Raw genomic sequence first — 15,356 nt, 5'->3', positions numbered from 1 at the left:
CGGTGGCGAAAAGGGTAAACAGAATGCTAGGAATGATAAAAAAGGGGATCACGAACAGATCAGAGAAGGTTATCATGCCGCTGTACCCTCTCATGGTGCGCCCTCACCTGGAGTACTGCGTCCAGCACTGGTCGCCGTATATGAAGGACATGGTATTACTCGAAAGGGTCCAGAGAAGAGCAACTGAAATGGTTAAGGGGCTGGAGGAGTTGCCATACAGTGAAAGATTAGAGAAACTGGGCCTTTTCTCCCTCGAACAGAGGAGATTGAGAGGGGACATGATCGAAACATTTAAGGTACTGAAGGGAATAGACTTAGTAGATAAGGACAGGTTGTTCACCCTCTCCAAGGTAGGGAGAACGAGAGAGCACTCTCTAAAGTTGAAAGGGGATAGATTCCGTACGAACGTAAGGAAGTTCTTCACCCAGAGAGTGGTAGAAAACTGGAACGCTCTTCTGGAGTCTGTCATAGGGGAAAACGCCCTCCAGGGATTCAAGTCAAAGTTAGACAAGTTCTTGCTGAACCGTAACGTACGCAGGTAGGTCTAGTCTCAGGGTGCTGGTCTTTGACCTAAGGGCCGCCGCGTGAGCGGACTGCTGAGCACAATGGACCACTGGTCTGACCCAGCAGTGGCAATTCTTATGTTCCATTTTTCCCTCTCTCATTACTCACCCTTCCTGCAACAATTTTCCTTCCTTCCGTTCCTCTGCCCAACCCCACTCACAACTAATATGCTCTCTCCCCATACAACTAATATGCTCTCTCCCCATACAGTACCTCTCCCTTCCCTCCCCTTCTTCTAGTCCAGCAGCACCTTTCTCGTACCTTTCCTTCCCCTTCTGCCAGATCCAGCAGCACCTTTTCTCCCTTCCATTTCCCTCCTCCCCAGTCTAGCAACACCTCTCACGCTCCCTTCCCTGTGTTGAGAAGTACCTTTTCTCCCTTCTCTTTCCCTTCTCCCCAGTCCAGCATCATCTCTCCCTCTTCTTTCCCCATGTCCAGGAATATTTCTTCTCCCTTCCCCTTCTCCCCAGTCCAGCATCATCTCTCCCTCTTCCTTCCCCATGTCTAGCAGTACCTCTTCTCTTTTCCCTTTCCTTCCTCCCCTGTCCAGCAGCAACTCTCCCTCTCCCTTCCCCATGTCCTCTCCTCCCACTAGCAGCAGCAGCAGCTCACTGTGTGCTTTACCTTCCCCACACAGCTGCCGCCAGCGGTAATTCGGAAAGAATTAAAGACCACCCTGTTCAACAAATTTATTTCATAGCCAGTCTTCCTCCCCCCTTTTATAAAGTTACTGCTCATCAGATTGAATCCACTTTTTCCCTCTCACGGTACTTTCTACTTCGTATTCTCTGACTGCTCAACGGCTTCTTCTCCATTTGTATTCTGCTATTCGCTGGTTTTACAACATTTCTATTGTAACATGTTAAAACTATATTATAACCTATGTATATCTTTCTTCTTACTAATCTGCACCATGTAATCACAGGCCGCTCTGTGACCTCTTCTCCATTTGTATGTTGTAATCGCTGATTGTACAGCTATTCTTCACCGTGAACCGCCTAGAAGTCGCAAGATTATGGCGGTATAGAAAAAATAAAGTTATTCTTATTCTTATTATTATTAGTTCAGCTGTGATCCCATTAGGTAGCCTTGGGGCCTTTGCTAGGTTGTCCCACCTCTGAAGATGAAACTTCCTCTTTTGTCGTAGTGGGCCAGCCTAGCAAAGGCCCCAAGGCTGCCTGATAGAATTTGCCGGCTAAACGAATGCTAGTGGTAGCTGTGTGAGGAAGTTAAAAGCACACAGTGAGCTGCTGTTGCTAGTCGGGGGGAGGGAGGGCTGGGGATGGAAGAAAAGATATGCGATAGCAGAAGAAGGCATCCAGTGCCCGTGCTGCATACCTCCTGACAATGGTATGTGTACCCGTACCTTGTGATGGGAACTAGAGAATCACTGGGACAAATTTTTCCCCATCCCCACGGGAACTCATTTTTCCATTTCCTCCCCTCCCGGAGAGTTCTTTCTTCTCCTGTCCCATTCCTGCAAGATTTGTCCACATCTGCACAAGCCTCAAACACTTTAAAATCATAAGTATTCAAGGTATGTACGGTTAAAGCAGAGATTACAGGAATGGGACAGGGACAGCAAGAAAACTTGTGGGGACGGGATGGGGAAATTGAGTTCCTGCAGGGACAGGGAAGACTTTTTCCTCTGCTTTAGTAGATAAATAAGTGGTATAGAGGTCCATTTGATTAAAAGAAGAGGGCTCCGAGTTTCAAGCTCCTGTCTCCAAGCTTTATTATTTTTCTTTCTAGGTTTAACTTTGGGAATCCATTTTCTGAAAGGGATACTCACTTTCCGTAAGTGTTCCTTGTTTTGTTCAGTTACTGTTTTAAAAACTTGAGTTTGATTTGTTCTGTGATTTACCTGAGCTGCTTTTGTAGGCCCTGGGTGGTGGCATGTGCAAACACTGCAGCTGGTCGTCAATTTTAGGGTTACCAGACGTCCGGATATACCCAGACATGTCCTCTTTTTAGAAGACTTGACTGGGCTTTTTAAAAAGTGGCAGTTCGTCTGGTGATACGATGATGTCACAAACATGCATGTGACGTCATTGCATCACATCTGAGCATGCTCGGAGGCCCTCCTGACGTTACTGCAAGCTCGAGGAGAAGAGGTTGGGGGGGGGGGCGTGATGTGGGTGGAAAGAGGTGGGGCCAGGGGCAGGACCTCATCTCTAGGTTTTAGCTTTACGAAATCTGGTAACCCTAGTCCATTCTGCTAAATCTTCCCTAGTGAGTTGCATAAGAATAGCCTTACTAGGTCAGACCAGTATTCCATCTAGCTCAGTATTCCATCCTCATAGAGGCCAATCCAAGTCGCAATTACCTGGCAAAAACCCAAACAGTTCAATCGGATCAATCTGGAAGAAGAGGCAGCCACCTTTCACATATTCTCCGAGGAAGATCTGTGCAGGATTGAAACGCCTTTACCAACAGGCGTTGGGAGTTTATACTAGATATTCCAGCGTTGGTGGTTGCTGGCTCCACCTAAGATAAGTGTTGCCTTCTTTCAGGGATATTCAATAGACTGAAATTAATTTAAAAAAGGGTTTTGCATATATAACGCACAAGAAAAAGGTTTTTATATTTTTATTTTTTGCACTAGTGGATAATCAATTTAGATGGTGGGAAGGAGGATTAGAGCATAATGAGGATGAGGACCCGGAATGATATGTAAATCATAGGAGGTCCTATGATCTGATTCATCTAATATGTTATGATATGCTCACCTCCAACCCCGAGTAAGAAATCCATATAGAACTCGCAGATGGAAACTTCACTCAATTGATAGAAAATGATCTTTTGATAAATTCTGTTAAAATATATGTGAAATAGTATAAAAGTAGTAGCTATTTTTTAGCACCTCTGAGAATCTTTAAAGTTTTGGTATATAGAAGTCTCTGTAAACATTGTGTCACCCATTTTTCTCTATATAAACCCACCCCAAACAGTAGCAGTATTCTATGCCACTGATCCAGGGCAAGCAGTGGATTCTCCCAACAGTAGACTATGGACTTTTCCTCCAGGAACTTGTTCAAACCTTTCTTAAAATCAGCTACGCTATCTCTCTTACCACATCCTCTGGCAACGCATTCCATAGCTTAACTATTCTCCGAGTGAAAAAAAATATTTCCTCCTATTGGTTTTAAAAGTATTACTCTATAACTTTGGGTGTCCCCTAGTCTTTGTAAATCTTGATGCCGTAAAAAATCGATCCACTTGTACCCCCGTTCTGCTCCACTCAGGATTCTGTAGACTTCAATTATATCTCCCCTCAGCCGTCTCTTTTCTGAGCTGAAGAGCCCTAACCTTTTTAGTCTTTCCTCATTTGAGAGGAATTCCATTTTATTTATCATCTTGGTCGCGCTTCCTTGAACCTTTTCTAGTGCTGCTATACACTTCTCCCTCCATATTCGCAGTTTCCGTATCTGCGGTTTCAATTATTCGCGATTTTTCGGCCACTGTCTCTGCACCCTGCAAAATGTCATCACCCAAAATTTTTTCCATTTATTGTTCTTACGGTATCCTGAAATCCATGGTTGCTTGGCTGCCCTGAAATCGCTGGTTGCTTGTCTGCCCCCCCTCTAAATTTCTATTTGCTCTAGGGCAGGGATAGGGAACTCCGGTCCTCAAGAGCCGTATTCCAGTTGGGTTTTCAGGATTTCCCCAATAAATATGCATGAGATCTAATTGCATTCACTGCTTTCAATGCATATTCATTGGGGAAATCCTGAAAACCTGACTGGAATACGGCTCTCGAGGACCAGAGTTCCCTACCCCTGCTCTAGGGGAACACCAAGCTGAGCCCCTTGAAAGGTATCCATGATCTTTCTACTTTTTTCTAGTTCTACAGACAGAATTTCCCAGTCCGCATCCGGCAGGTTAAAATCACCCAGCAACACACCTCCCCCCTTTCTTTCCCATTTCGATATCCGCAACCAGATCTTTATGAATTTGCTGCAATTCCCACATAGGGCTAGATTCGCTAAGGGCACGGATCCGATCCGTGGGGGATCTGATCCAATCCGTGTCCAGGGAACTGATTCACGAATCGCCCTCATGCAAATGAGGGCGATCAGAATCACGCCCCCAACCGCCTGCCCGGATCGCTTTATAGCGATCCCAACGCATGTGCAGACCATCTGTAGATGGTCTGCACATGTGCTGACCCTCCGAACCCAGCAGAGAATTTTATTTTTTTAAACTGTTTAGCGAGCCCGTGGTTTTAACTCGCTTTAAGCCCGCGGGTTAAAACCCCATGCTTGCACTGCGGGGCAGGCGGGAGAGTCGGGGCTGCGGGAGGTCGGAGCAGGTGGGAGAGTTGGGATTGCAGCAGTTTGGGGCAGGCGGGAGAGTTGGGGCTGAAAGCAGGAGTTCGAGGCAGCGAGCAGGGCGGCAGAAGACAGGACAGTCGGATAGGACCTGAGTGACTGGTCCTCAGCAGTTGCTTCTTTGTGATCGGTCAGCCCAGTTGGTGTTGCTGCCTGCCATCATTTGAATGCCGTTCTCCCTCAATTGCATGCGCAGATCGGAGGATGATCAGGACACAGGTTAGTGAATCGGGTCGGAGGGAAATCGGGTTGCAAACCGATCGGTAAACCTATATCTGGAAGAAGTGTGCTATATGAAGTACTGAGTTACAGATGCCATAATGCATCAGGATTTGGATGTTAGAAATCCAAGACTGGGTTGAAATCTCCCTTCTGGATCTGAATAATTTGGCATTGCTTGATTATTTATTGAGTAACCAAGCTATGCAAGATTTCCCTTATCTTAAGCCCACATATAGGGAAAGAAACCAGACTAATATTCTATTACTAGCTCTTTAAGCCCGTTACATTAACGGGTGCTAGAGACGCTTCCTCCCTTTCCCCTTCCCCTTGCACGGTCTCCCTCGTGATCAGGACGGGGTGGAGGGGGCTGCCGTCCGGGGCCGGCGGAGAGGAGCTAGGTGGCTGGAGGAGTAGCAGCAGTCGCTGCTGATCGCAGCCTCCGTCCTACCTGGATTTCCTTTTTTATCTGCATCGGGAAGGTGGAGAGCGGCCTGCGAGGTTCGCTACAGCGGCTGGCGAACCTCAGCAGGCCACTTTGAAGAGCAGCGGCAGCGGGAGGGAGGAGTCTCTGGAACACGCGCCTCCAGCTAGCGCAAGTGCCGTGAGGTATGACACAGAAGCACACCTCACGCCACCAGGAATCACGATCTTTGAAAAGCGCATGCGCGCTTAGCCTTTTATTATTATGGATGTATGTTCTGAATACCTGTTGTAGCCCTGAAGATTCAGTCGGGAACTGCTGCTTGTAAAACATATTGCTTTGTCTTTATGTTTTCTCACTGCTCTTCAAACACACCACTCCTTCCATCTACCCTATATTTCTACTTACTCCACAACTTTGTAAACAGCCACAACACCGTCGTTATGCAATCTATAATTTGCTTGTGCAGTTGGGCACCATCGCCCCTTGCTGATTTGGCATTCTCCCAATAAAGATCGCACAGCTATCTGAAGCTAGCCCAGTAAAAAAAAAAAAAAGTATCCTCCACATTTGCTTGCTAAATTTTATTTATTCTTAGCAGAGAGGAAGGGTCCAGAGAGAGACTGCAAAGCCAGACTATTCTTAAGGGTGTGGCATAACGTGATGGTAAGTGGAGGCTTGCCATCTCTCTCCATTCTTTATCTGTTACATGCAGAGATGGGCTTGTCATTCCTGCTTTGTCGGATTTTTCACAGGGTTATTGAAAGCGTTACTGAAGGTATAGGAGGAGCCGGATGTCCAGGGTAAACAGATTTTCAGTAGCTGCATTTAGCTCGGTGTAAGCTGGGATGCAGGCAAGTGTTTTTTTTGTAAAGGGGAGTGGGTGCAGCTCTATGGTAATCTGTTGCTGATGTCACTACAAGCAGAGCCGCCCTCTCGGCTCACTGAAGGCATTCTGGCCCTGAGCTGAGGAACTGCTTCCTGAAACAACTCTTCAGGCCCAAGATTAAAGATTTAGCTTGAAACAGCAACTTCTAATAACATTTAAAATGAGGTAAGTGTGTGGGTGTGTGGGCTGCTGCTCTTAGGGATTTTCCAGTTCAGTGTATGTTATTATACAAGACAGCAAGTTCCAACAACTTGTCGCCGATACCAGCGTCTAGGGGATACTGAGCATTTCCTCTGCCTGTTTCAAAGAGAAAAATTCTAAAAGGTGCCTGTGTTATTTATATGGGCCTCAGTAGCATGCAGATCCTGATTAGAGAATGACAACGGGGCCAAATTTGTCCCCGCAGGAACTCAATTTCCCCGTCCCGTCCCCACGAGTTTTGTCATCGTCCCTGTTCCTGTCCCACCATTCCTGTAAGCTCTGCCTTAACCGCACAAGCCTCAAACACTTATGATTTTAAAGTGTATGAGGCCTTTGTAGACTAGGACAGAGCTTACAGGAAAAGAACTCACCATGTCATTCTCTCATCCTGATGTACAAATTTGCATCTGCTATGTAGATTTGTGTAAATTTTTGCATTATTCTGTGCATGTGGTATGTAAACTATGAGCTCCGCCTTTGCTCCACCTAGACCACAACCTGGAATTACCTATGTGTGGTCCTTGTAAAAGTACACATGTTATTTTGATGATTATGCACGGTTCACTTCTCCCTCCATATTCACGGTAGATGCGTTCTGGTTGTAGCCGCGAATATGGAAAAACCGCGAATAACTTTTCAGCTGTTTGCGGTTTTTGGAAAAGACTACTACAAAATACTGTTAATATTCACAATGTTGGTGGAATAACGATACAGTACTGTATTTATTGAATATTGTAACAATATTTATTGAACAATACAAGTAATAATCTCAGGGTAAACAAAAAAAGTTCAATACTACTTTCTCAACAAGGAAAAAAAGAAATGTTCAAAACTGAAAGTTCAATACCGGAATACCTTTACAGTATTTAGTCAGTGTCTTCATCTTCATCGTCCTTTACAACTACCGCAGGAGGAGGAGACGAAGCAGATAATTGAGGAACAGGGGCTTGTATGCAGGCAATGTCTTTTTTTTTTTTTTTTTTTTTTAACAGTACAGCAAAAGTAAAGGAACTTTAATCATGATGAAACCGCGAGTGCTGAAACCGCGAATACGGAGGGAGAAGTATACAATACATAGAAACAGAGAAAATAATAGCAGATAAAGGCCATAAAGCCCAACCAATCTGTCTCTTCATTCCTTTAAAAGATTCCAAGTTTCTGTTCCATGCTTTCTTGAATTCCGATAGTCCTTGTCTCCATCACCTTCACCAATCTCTGCACATGTAAAACATGCTTGGCGTGGACACAGTGGTTCATAAATGTGCCCCCCCCCACACCCACCAAGGACAGCAGAACACATTTTTAAGTTGGAGGAACTAAACACAGCAATCTCCAGTTCCACCCCAATTGCTGCTATCTTGGGGCAAAATATTGGTGTTGCTGTAGCCTTAGTATCCCACTCTGTTCTTGCCTTCTCATGTCTGAATTATGGAACACGTATTCAGTTGGTTTTTTGTTTGGTTTGGGGGGGTAGCCTTGCACAAGAATAGTTCTAGTTTTCATACAGTTTATCATCAGATGGGCATGTGTTGTGGTTGTCGAGGCTTGTGATCCCTACCAGGAGAAGGGTTTTTTTCTTTTGCCTTTAATATCCTTTTGCATAGGAAACGATGAATAAAAGATGTGATTAGCCCATCCGGTGTGCCCAGCAAAGGTTTCATAGCAGGAACGGCTGCTTCGTGCAGGTTATTTCCATGCTATTTTTAGAAGCACTTTACAGCTCTTTTGGACTGAGCCCACTGTACTCTGCAAGTTATCCAAGTCCTTTGCTACGAAGGAATCCTGGGCCTCTTTGAATTCCATTGCCCTTTTTATCTCCACCACTTTCTTTGGGAGCCCATTTTAGATACCCACCATTTTTCACACACACACACGAGTATAGGGCAGATGGAAAAAGTGATTTATTTCATGATGATGTTCCTTAGTCTCTAACTCTCTAGGAACTTCAGAATGCTTTATTGAGACACATTCAATTTTCTGAAAGGTATGCTGTCACTTTTCTAAACTTTCTGTTCCTGTGAGACCTCAGAAACCTACATTGTTCTCCATGCACCTGCTCTTGGCAGCATCCCAGCTAATGCCATCTCCTGCCTTTCATGGAGCCACATGGGCTTAACAGGAAGCATGGACTATAATAGTAGTGTTCTTGATATACCGCCTTTCTCAGGTACAACCATGGCATTTGTTTTCAGCCTGCTCAGGTTGCAACCCCATTTGGGAATCCCAATGTATATTTTCCCTGCCTCTCCTCTAAGGATCATACCAAAGTGCAACAGCATTTAGATTGTTGTCAAATATTCAATACAAACAGTTTTTCAATAAAATTTTTATTTATTTATTTATTTTTTTTAAGTCTTCAGAATGTGCCAACCACCAGCCAATTGATTCTAGGCTGAGAGTCACTTCAATGGCAAGTTCATCCTCATCATCCATACACACAGTGCTCCCCCGACTGAGGTCCCAGTCATTTGCGGTATTTTACGACCACGAAGGGGAGGCAGGAGATGGCAGCTGGAGAGGCAGGAGAGAGCAGCTGGAGCACCGGCGAGTGAAGGAAATCACTCGCAGTATGCTCCGACCGCCTCTTCCTGTACTAAAGTCAGGCCTCACCAATCAGGAGCTGCGTTTCAAAGCAGCTCCTGATTGGTGAGGCCTGACTTTAGTACAGGAAGAGGCGGTCGGAGCATATACAGCGAGTGATTTCTACCTGTGACTTAGTCTATGTTTTAGATTTCGGCCCCTTATGTGATTGAGTTTGACACCCCTGCTCTAGACTATCAACTTGTCTGGTTCTTGCAGGAAATAGATCAGCTGATGCTTTTTCAGTGGTGGTTCAAGGTATTAAACATTGGAGTACAGTAAAGATATTCCTGTCTCCAGAGGACTTAAAATATATCCCCTGCCCCCCCTTCTTTTTTTTACTAAGCTGTACAGCAAATGTTCAGATGCCCATTCAATTCCTATTTACCACTCTGGCCTGCACTGTCAGGCTTAGTAAGAGGGGGGTTAAGTTTGTACCTGAGGCAATAAAGGATTAAGTGACTTACCCAAGATCAGAGTATCGGTGAGATTTGAACCCTAGCTTCTCTGGTTTTCAGCAGGGCTGTGGAGTCGACACACAAAACCTTCTAGCTCCTTTATTAATGGTATCTCCACTTGGAGTCCAACTCTGACTCCTTTATATATCCATATAAGAGTTCATAAGGATGGGGACAAACTTTATCCCTGTGTCATTCTCTAGGTGCTACTTTTTTGCTAATATAAATTTTACAAAATATATTACATTATCCTAGGACAAGCAGGCAGCATATTCTTACGTGGGTGATGTCATCCATGGAGCACCAGTACGGATAACTTCGCGAGTACCTTCCCACCTGAGGTAGGCTCGCGGTACCTCAGTTTTTCGTTTTCCATGGAGTGAAGAAGTTGTGTTTCCTGAACTCTGTTCATTTTTTTTTTTTTTTTTTTGCCTTGCCTTCCCGCTTCGTGTATTTTTTTCTTACATCTAAAAATATGTTTGAAACAGTGTGATGTCCATGGATGCTTATGCCACATACATCTGGAAAAAAAAAATAGCAATGGTCACCCTGCCCGTAGGGTTTGTTCTGCCTGAGTAATGGTACTTTATTTCTAGAAAAAAAAGCACTGGGTACAAGAGAAACTGGGGATTGGGTGGAGAGGCTTTTAGGGTGTCTGGGACGGGAGGTTTTTTTTGAGAAATCAGTTGATGAATATTGGATGGGGAAGAGTACGGTTTTGAGAGAGAGAATGCTGGAGAGAGGGTCAGATTCCAGCACATGGGAACATTAAGAGACACTATTGGGCATGGGGAAATTGAGAGAGAATGTGACTCCTGTGGATGAGAGAGAGAGTGCATACAAGGCATGAGAAGGGAATTGAAAGTGACTGCTTGGAGAGTGATAAGTTAACAGTAAGGTTGAAACTCTTGAAATATATTGGACAAGGAGAAAAGATCTAAAATAGCTTTTCTGCTTTGAAAACTTACCCATGCCTGCCTTAGTAGAGGTTAGAATGGATTCTATATGGTAATGTTTTTCTTCTAGGGTTTGCTATATTGCCTGACAATATTTGTCTTCACACACATTGGATAGAAATCAAGAGGAGTTTCTGGGATTGCCAAAGATTGATGCATTGTTTTGAAAAGTAATTCTTGAACTCTGCTGGAAATAACAAGGCCCCAAAAACAAAGACCAGGAAAAGAGCTGCTCATTTCCATGTGTTTGCATCCTTAATGAATCTTCCTCATGGTTTTTTTTTTTTTTTAGCTTCTATATTTCAAGCCGTTCCTCTGAGCCCTTAGGTGATGAAAGCATTTTGATCCTCAAAGGCAGATACTCAAGTCCCACAAGTTCCAAAGGATTATCCTAGTGTAGAGAATATTTTTTTTTGTGTGTGAAAGCTTTTATTTTTGCAAACCTATGAGTTTGGAAGAGTATATGTAGACCACTTGGTCTTGACTCCTGGCAAAATCCTTCTGTGGTTAAAAATAAGATGTTGAATCGTTATCTTCTATGCTAGGTTTGACTCGGAATAGTTAGAGAAACAGAATTGCAAATAAAGGAGGTCTGAGAGGGGATATTTCTCAGTGTCAGTATTTTGTGAGTGTGAAGTCCAAACAAGCCTCTCTGTGCTGGGTGAAAAGCTGGTAACAAGTACAGGCAGGAAGTGAGTCAGAAGACTTTCAGGAAGAAGAGCTAGAGGAGGAGATTGGCAACATTTGAGTGGTGGGGGTGGGAGGGGAGGGCAAGGTGCCAAAAAGTTCTAACATCTCCTTATGCTGTATATCTTACAGTACAGAGGCCTTCGGAATGAAGATTGTAGCAGCTTATAAGTCTGGTACTGGATTTAAAAAGATCTGGAAAGATTTTGACATTAGCCATTCCATGGTCTGGAAAATAGTGTGTAAGTGGAGGACTTTCTAAACAACTGCCAACATGCTCAAGTCTGGCCATCCAAGCAAGTTGACCCCCCAGAGCAGACCGCAAGATGCTGAAAGAAGTCTTCAAAAACCCTAAAATGTCATCTCACAGGACCTACAGCAGGCTCTTGCTACTGTTGATGTGAAAGTGCATTTCCTCTACAATCAGAGACTGCGCAAATTTAATTTGCATGGGATGTGTGCAAGGAGGAAACTTTTGCTATCTTAGAGAAACATCGAGGCCAGACTGAAGTTTCCCAGAGAGAATGTAGGCTAACGCCAGGACTTCTGGAATTGAATTATTTGGACACCAGAAAAAGAGGATATGTTTGGCGTGCACCAAATACAGCATTCCAGGAAAAGAACCTCATACCAACTGTGAAGCATGGAGGTGAAAGTGTCATGGTTTGGAGTTGCTTTGCTGCAGCAAGACCTGCCAGTTCACCATCGTAGAATCCACCATGAATTCTACTATGTATCAGCGGGTGCTTGAGGAACATGTGAGACCATCTGTAAGAGAATTAAAGCTGGACCCTGCAACATGACAATGACCCAAAACATACCAGTAAATCCACCAAGGACTGGCTGAAAATGAAGAAATGGAGAGTCCTGATCTTAATCCCATTGAGATACTGTGGGGTGATTTGAAATGGGCTGTACATGCAAGAAACCCTGAAACATCTCACAGCTGAAAGAATTCTGCATTGAGTGGGCCAAACTTTCCTCAGACCCATGTCAGAGACTTGCAATCCAAGGTTTTACTGTATTTTCTTGTCCCTGGAAGGCTCACAATCCAAAGCTTGTTCATGGTTTATTTCATGAGTAATGGCAAAACAGAGTACAATAATTAAAATAAATTTAAAATATAGAAAGGAAAAGAACTACAGTGCTAGACAGGAAAGGAGATAGAAAGGTAAAGAAGGTAGATAATAAAGGGGGGAAGGAGTAAATTATAGTCTTCCTGGTAGAAGAAATAATACTTGCAGAATGTGCAATTAGTAGAGTTAAGATGTCCAGGAAAACCCGGTCATGCCCACTTTTTAGAGGACTGTCTAGGTGCCTAGGGGGGGGATTTCCAAAACCCAGCAGTTTGTCCGGGTTTTGGAATGCCCTGAGCTCGGAGGGCCTCCAAGAATGCTTGGATGCAACGTGACACACGCACGCTCTGAGGCCCTGCAGACACAGCCCTGACCTCAGGGAAGAAGAGTCAACATTCATGTAGAGATGACATGGAGTGGGGTCAAGTGACCCCCTCTCTTTTTTTGCCCATGAAATCTGGTTACCCTAGTGATTGGCGATGTCAAAAGCAGTAGAAAACAAGTGAGTCTGTAGTGCATGAGGCAGTGGAGAGTTAAGTGACTTGCCCAAGGTCACAAGGATCATCAGTGGTCAGAATCTGGATTTAAACCTTAGCTTCAAGACCCAGTTAAAAGCCCACCTCTTTGAGAGTGCTTTTGACTCATCTCCTCTCACCTTGGGTTCTGTCATGTTTGTCCAAGTTAGATTGTAAGCTCTTCCAAGCAGGGACCATCTATAAATGTCAAAATGTACAGCTCTGCGTACGCCTTTCAGAGCTATATAAGTGATAAGTAGTAGCAGCAGTAGCTTCTCTAATAGGTAGTTGTAATTAGAGAATGACACGGTGACAAAATTCATCACCGTTCCCGTCCCCGCGGATAACCGCGGGAAACCATCTTCATGTCATTCTTTAAGGAGAGAGGGAAGAATCGGAGCATGAATGGCCACAACCACTGACCCACAAGCTTTGCTTTGAAGAATGCTGGTGTAGAAGGACTGAGGTTGAAACAGACACTAGAAAATGACATGGGATTATTTCCCGCGGTTATCCACGGGGATGGGAACGGTGATGAATTTTATCACCGTGTCATTCTCTAGTTGTAATCCTAAACTATGTGCTCCCTTTTCCTCTTGTTTTCTTCTATCAAAGGTTTGCTCTGTATGGCAGAACCAATGTGCCAGCTTACAAACTCTTGTTACAGGTTTTGTTGGTACCAAACACATTACTATTTACTTTTTTTTTTTCCCCCAGTCTTGAAGATTATTGTAGAGAAAACAATTTTAATTGCCCAGTGCTCTCTTTCTGTTTCAGCCCTATGGTTGCTATTGTTGTGGGAATTTCCGTTTTTGTCATCTTCACGGTTTCCATCATCGTGTGCTTTACATGTTCATGCTGCTGTTTGTACAAGATGTGCCGAAGACCACGGCCAGGTGAGTCCCTTCCTCTCATTTTTTTGGTCACTACTTCTGTGGGAATTCTGCACAGGCAGACGTGATGGCTCTTGTGGATCTCTCCTGCAGTGATTACACAGCAAGAGGTTGTGGCAAATGGACTCTATATTCAGCTATGCTATCCTCCTTTGCCATTCTAGACCTCTGATTATTTGAGCTGCAGGAGGCAAGAAGAGAGAGAGAGAGAGAAAAAATAAACGGGAATAAAGGGGGAAGAGAAACGTAGGGGACAGAGAAAGAAAGAGCTTGAAGGTATCTACCCTGAGAAAGCTGGGATGGGAAGGGGGGGGCCTAAACCTGTCAGTGGAGGAAAAGGGTTCAAGCTAAGCTAGGATGACAGAGTTCCGAGGAAGGCTAAACCTGGACAATGGGAAGGATTGATGCTAAGGGGGCCAGATTTGAGGCCTGAAAGAGGAGCCATACTGTATGGGGAATTCTGCACAAAAATCTATAAATAGTAATGTAGGTACAGTATTTATTTTCCTGTCCCTTGAAGGCTAACAATCTTAAGTTTAAACCTAAAGAAACTTCAAAATTGAAGCGGAAGAACCAGCTATTTTAAAAGAAGTCATAGCAGCAATTAAAGCAACTAAAGCTTTATCGAAGAACAAGTCACCTGGTATTGACAGTATTCCAATTGAATTAATAAAACGCTCAGAAGTGCTATCATGGCCCTCACTCGACTGTCAACAGATTTGGAAGGAAAAAACCATGGCCAACCGAATGGATAAGATCACTGTTAATACTTATACCGAAGAAAGGTGATGCCAAGGACTGTAAAAACTATAGAAAGATTGCATTAATTCTACATGCCAGCAAAATATTGCTAAAAATACAATGAAGGCTCCAATCACATGCTGAGCAAGAACTTACCTGAAGTTCAGGTTGGTTTCAAAAAAGGTTGAAGAACAAGAGACATTGTTGCCAATGTTAGATGGATATTGGAGAAGAGCAAAGAACACCTAAAACCCCCATACCTTTGCTTTATCGACTACAGCAAAGCTTTTGACTTTGTGGATCACAATAAACTATGGAGAACTCTAGTGCAAACAGGAATACCCAAACACATAACTTAGCTGATAAAGAGCCGATATTAAAATCAAGAAGCTGCAATGAGAACTGAATACGGCAACATTGATTGGTTTCCAATAAAACATGGCATCGGGCAAGGATGCATCTTGTCACCTTATCTGTTCAACCTGTACGATGAAACCATCTTCAGAAAAGCAAATTTGGAAGAAGAGCGTGTCTGTTTTAAAGTTGGTGGCCAGAATATAAACAGTCTGGCTATGCAGATGATACAACGCTCATCACCAGCAGCAAAGAAGACATGCTGTATCTACTGAGAAAAGTCAAAGTTGAAAGTCATAACATAGGATTAGAACTGAACATAAGCAAGATGAAGAACATGAACACGGAAAATGAAGATTTTGAGCTTGAAGGCTATAGAAGTTGTAAAGGATTTCAATCTCTTGGGCTGTTTTGTAAACAAAAAAGCAACTAACAGAATAGCACTTGGTCGCTCTTCAATGAAGGCTC

The 15,356-nt window shown here is 43.9% G+C and overlaps 1 protein-coding gene across 3 annotated transcripts in view; it reads left to right on the top strand.

The window, feature by feature from the left end:
* Positions 1–15,356, top strand: part of SHISA5 (shisa family member 5) — a 73,249-nt gene that overhangs the window by 39,193 nt on the left and 18,700 nt on the right. For 2 of the 3 annotated variants that reach the window (XM_033926556.1, XM_033926558.1), the window contains exons 3-4: positions 2,317–2,361; positions 13,678–13,796. In XM_033926556.1, coding sequence (XP_033782447.1) covers positions 2,317–2,361; positions 13,678–13,796 — 164 coding nt within the window. The remainder of the gene's footprint in view (positions 1–2,316; positions 2,362–13,677; positions 13,797–15,356) is intronic. The other variant, XM_033926557.1, reaches the window with a different exon arrangement.

Source organism: Geotrypetes seraphini, chromosome 17 (assembly GCF_902459505.1).
Source record: "Geotrypetes seraphini chromosome 17, aGeoSer1.1, whole genome shotgun sequence".
Taxonomy (NCBI): Eukaryota; Metazoa; Chordata; class Amphibia; order Gymnophiona; family Dermophiidae; genus Geotrypetes; species Geotrypetes seraphini.
The sequence above is the reverse complement of the archived record's forward strand: the minus strand, read 5'-3'. Positions and strand labels throughout refer to the sequence as shown.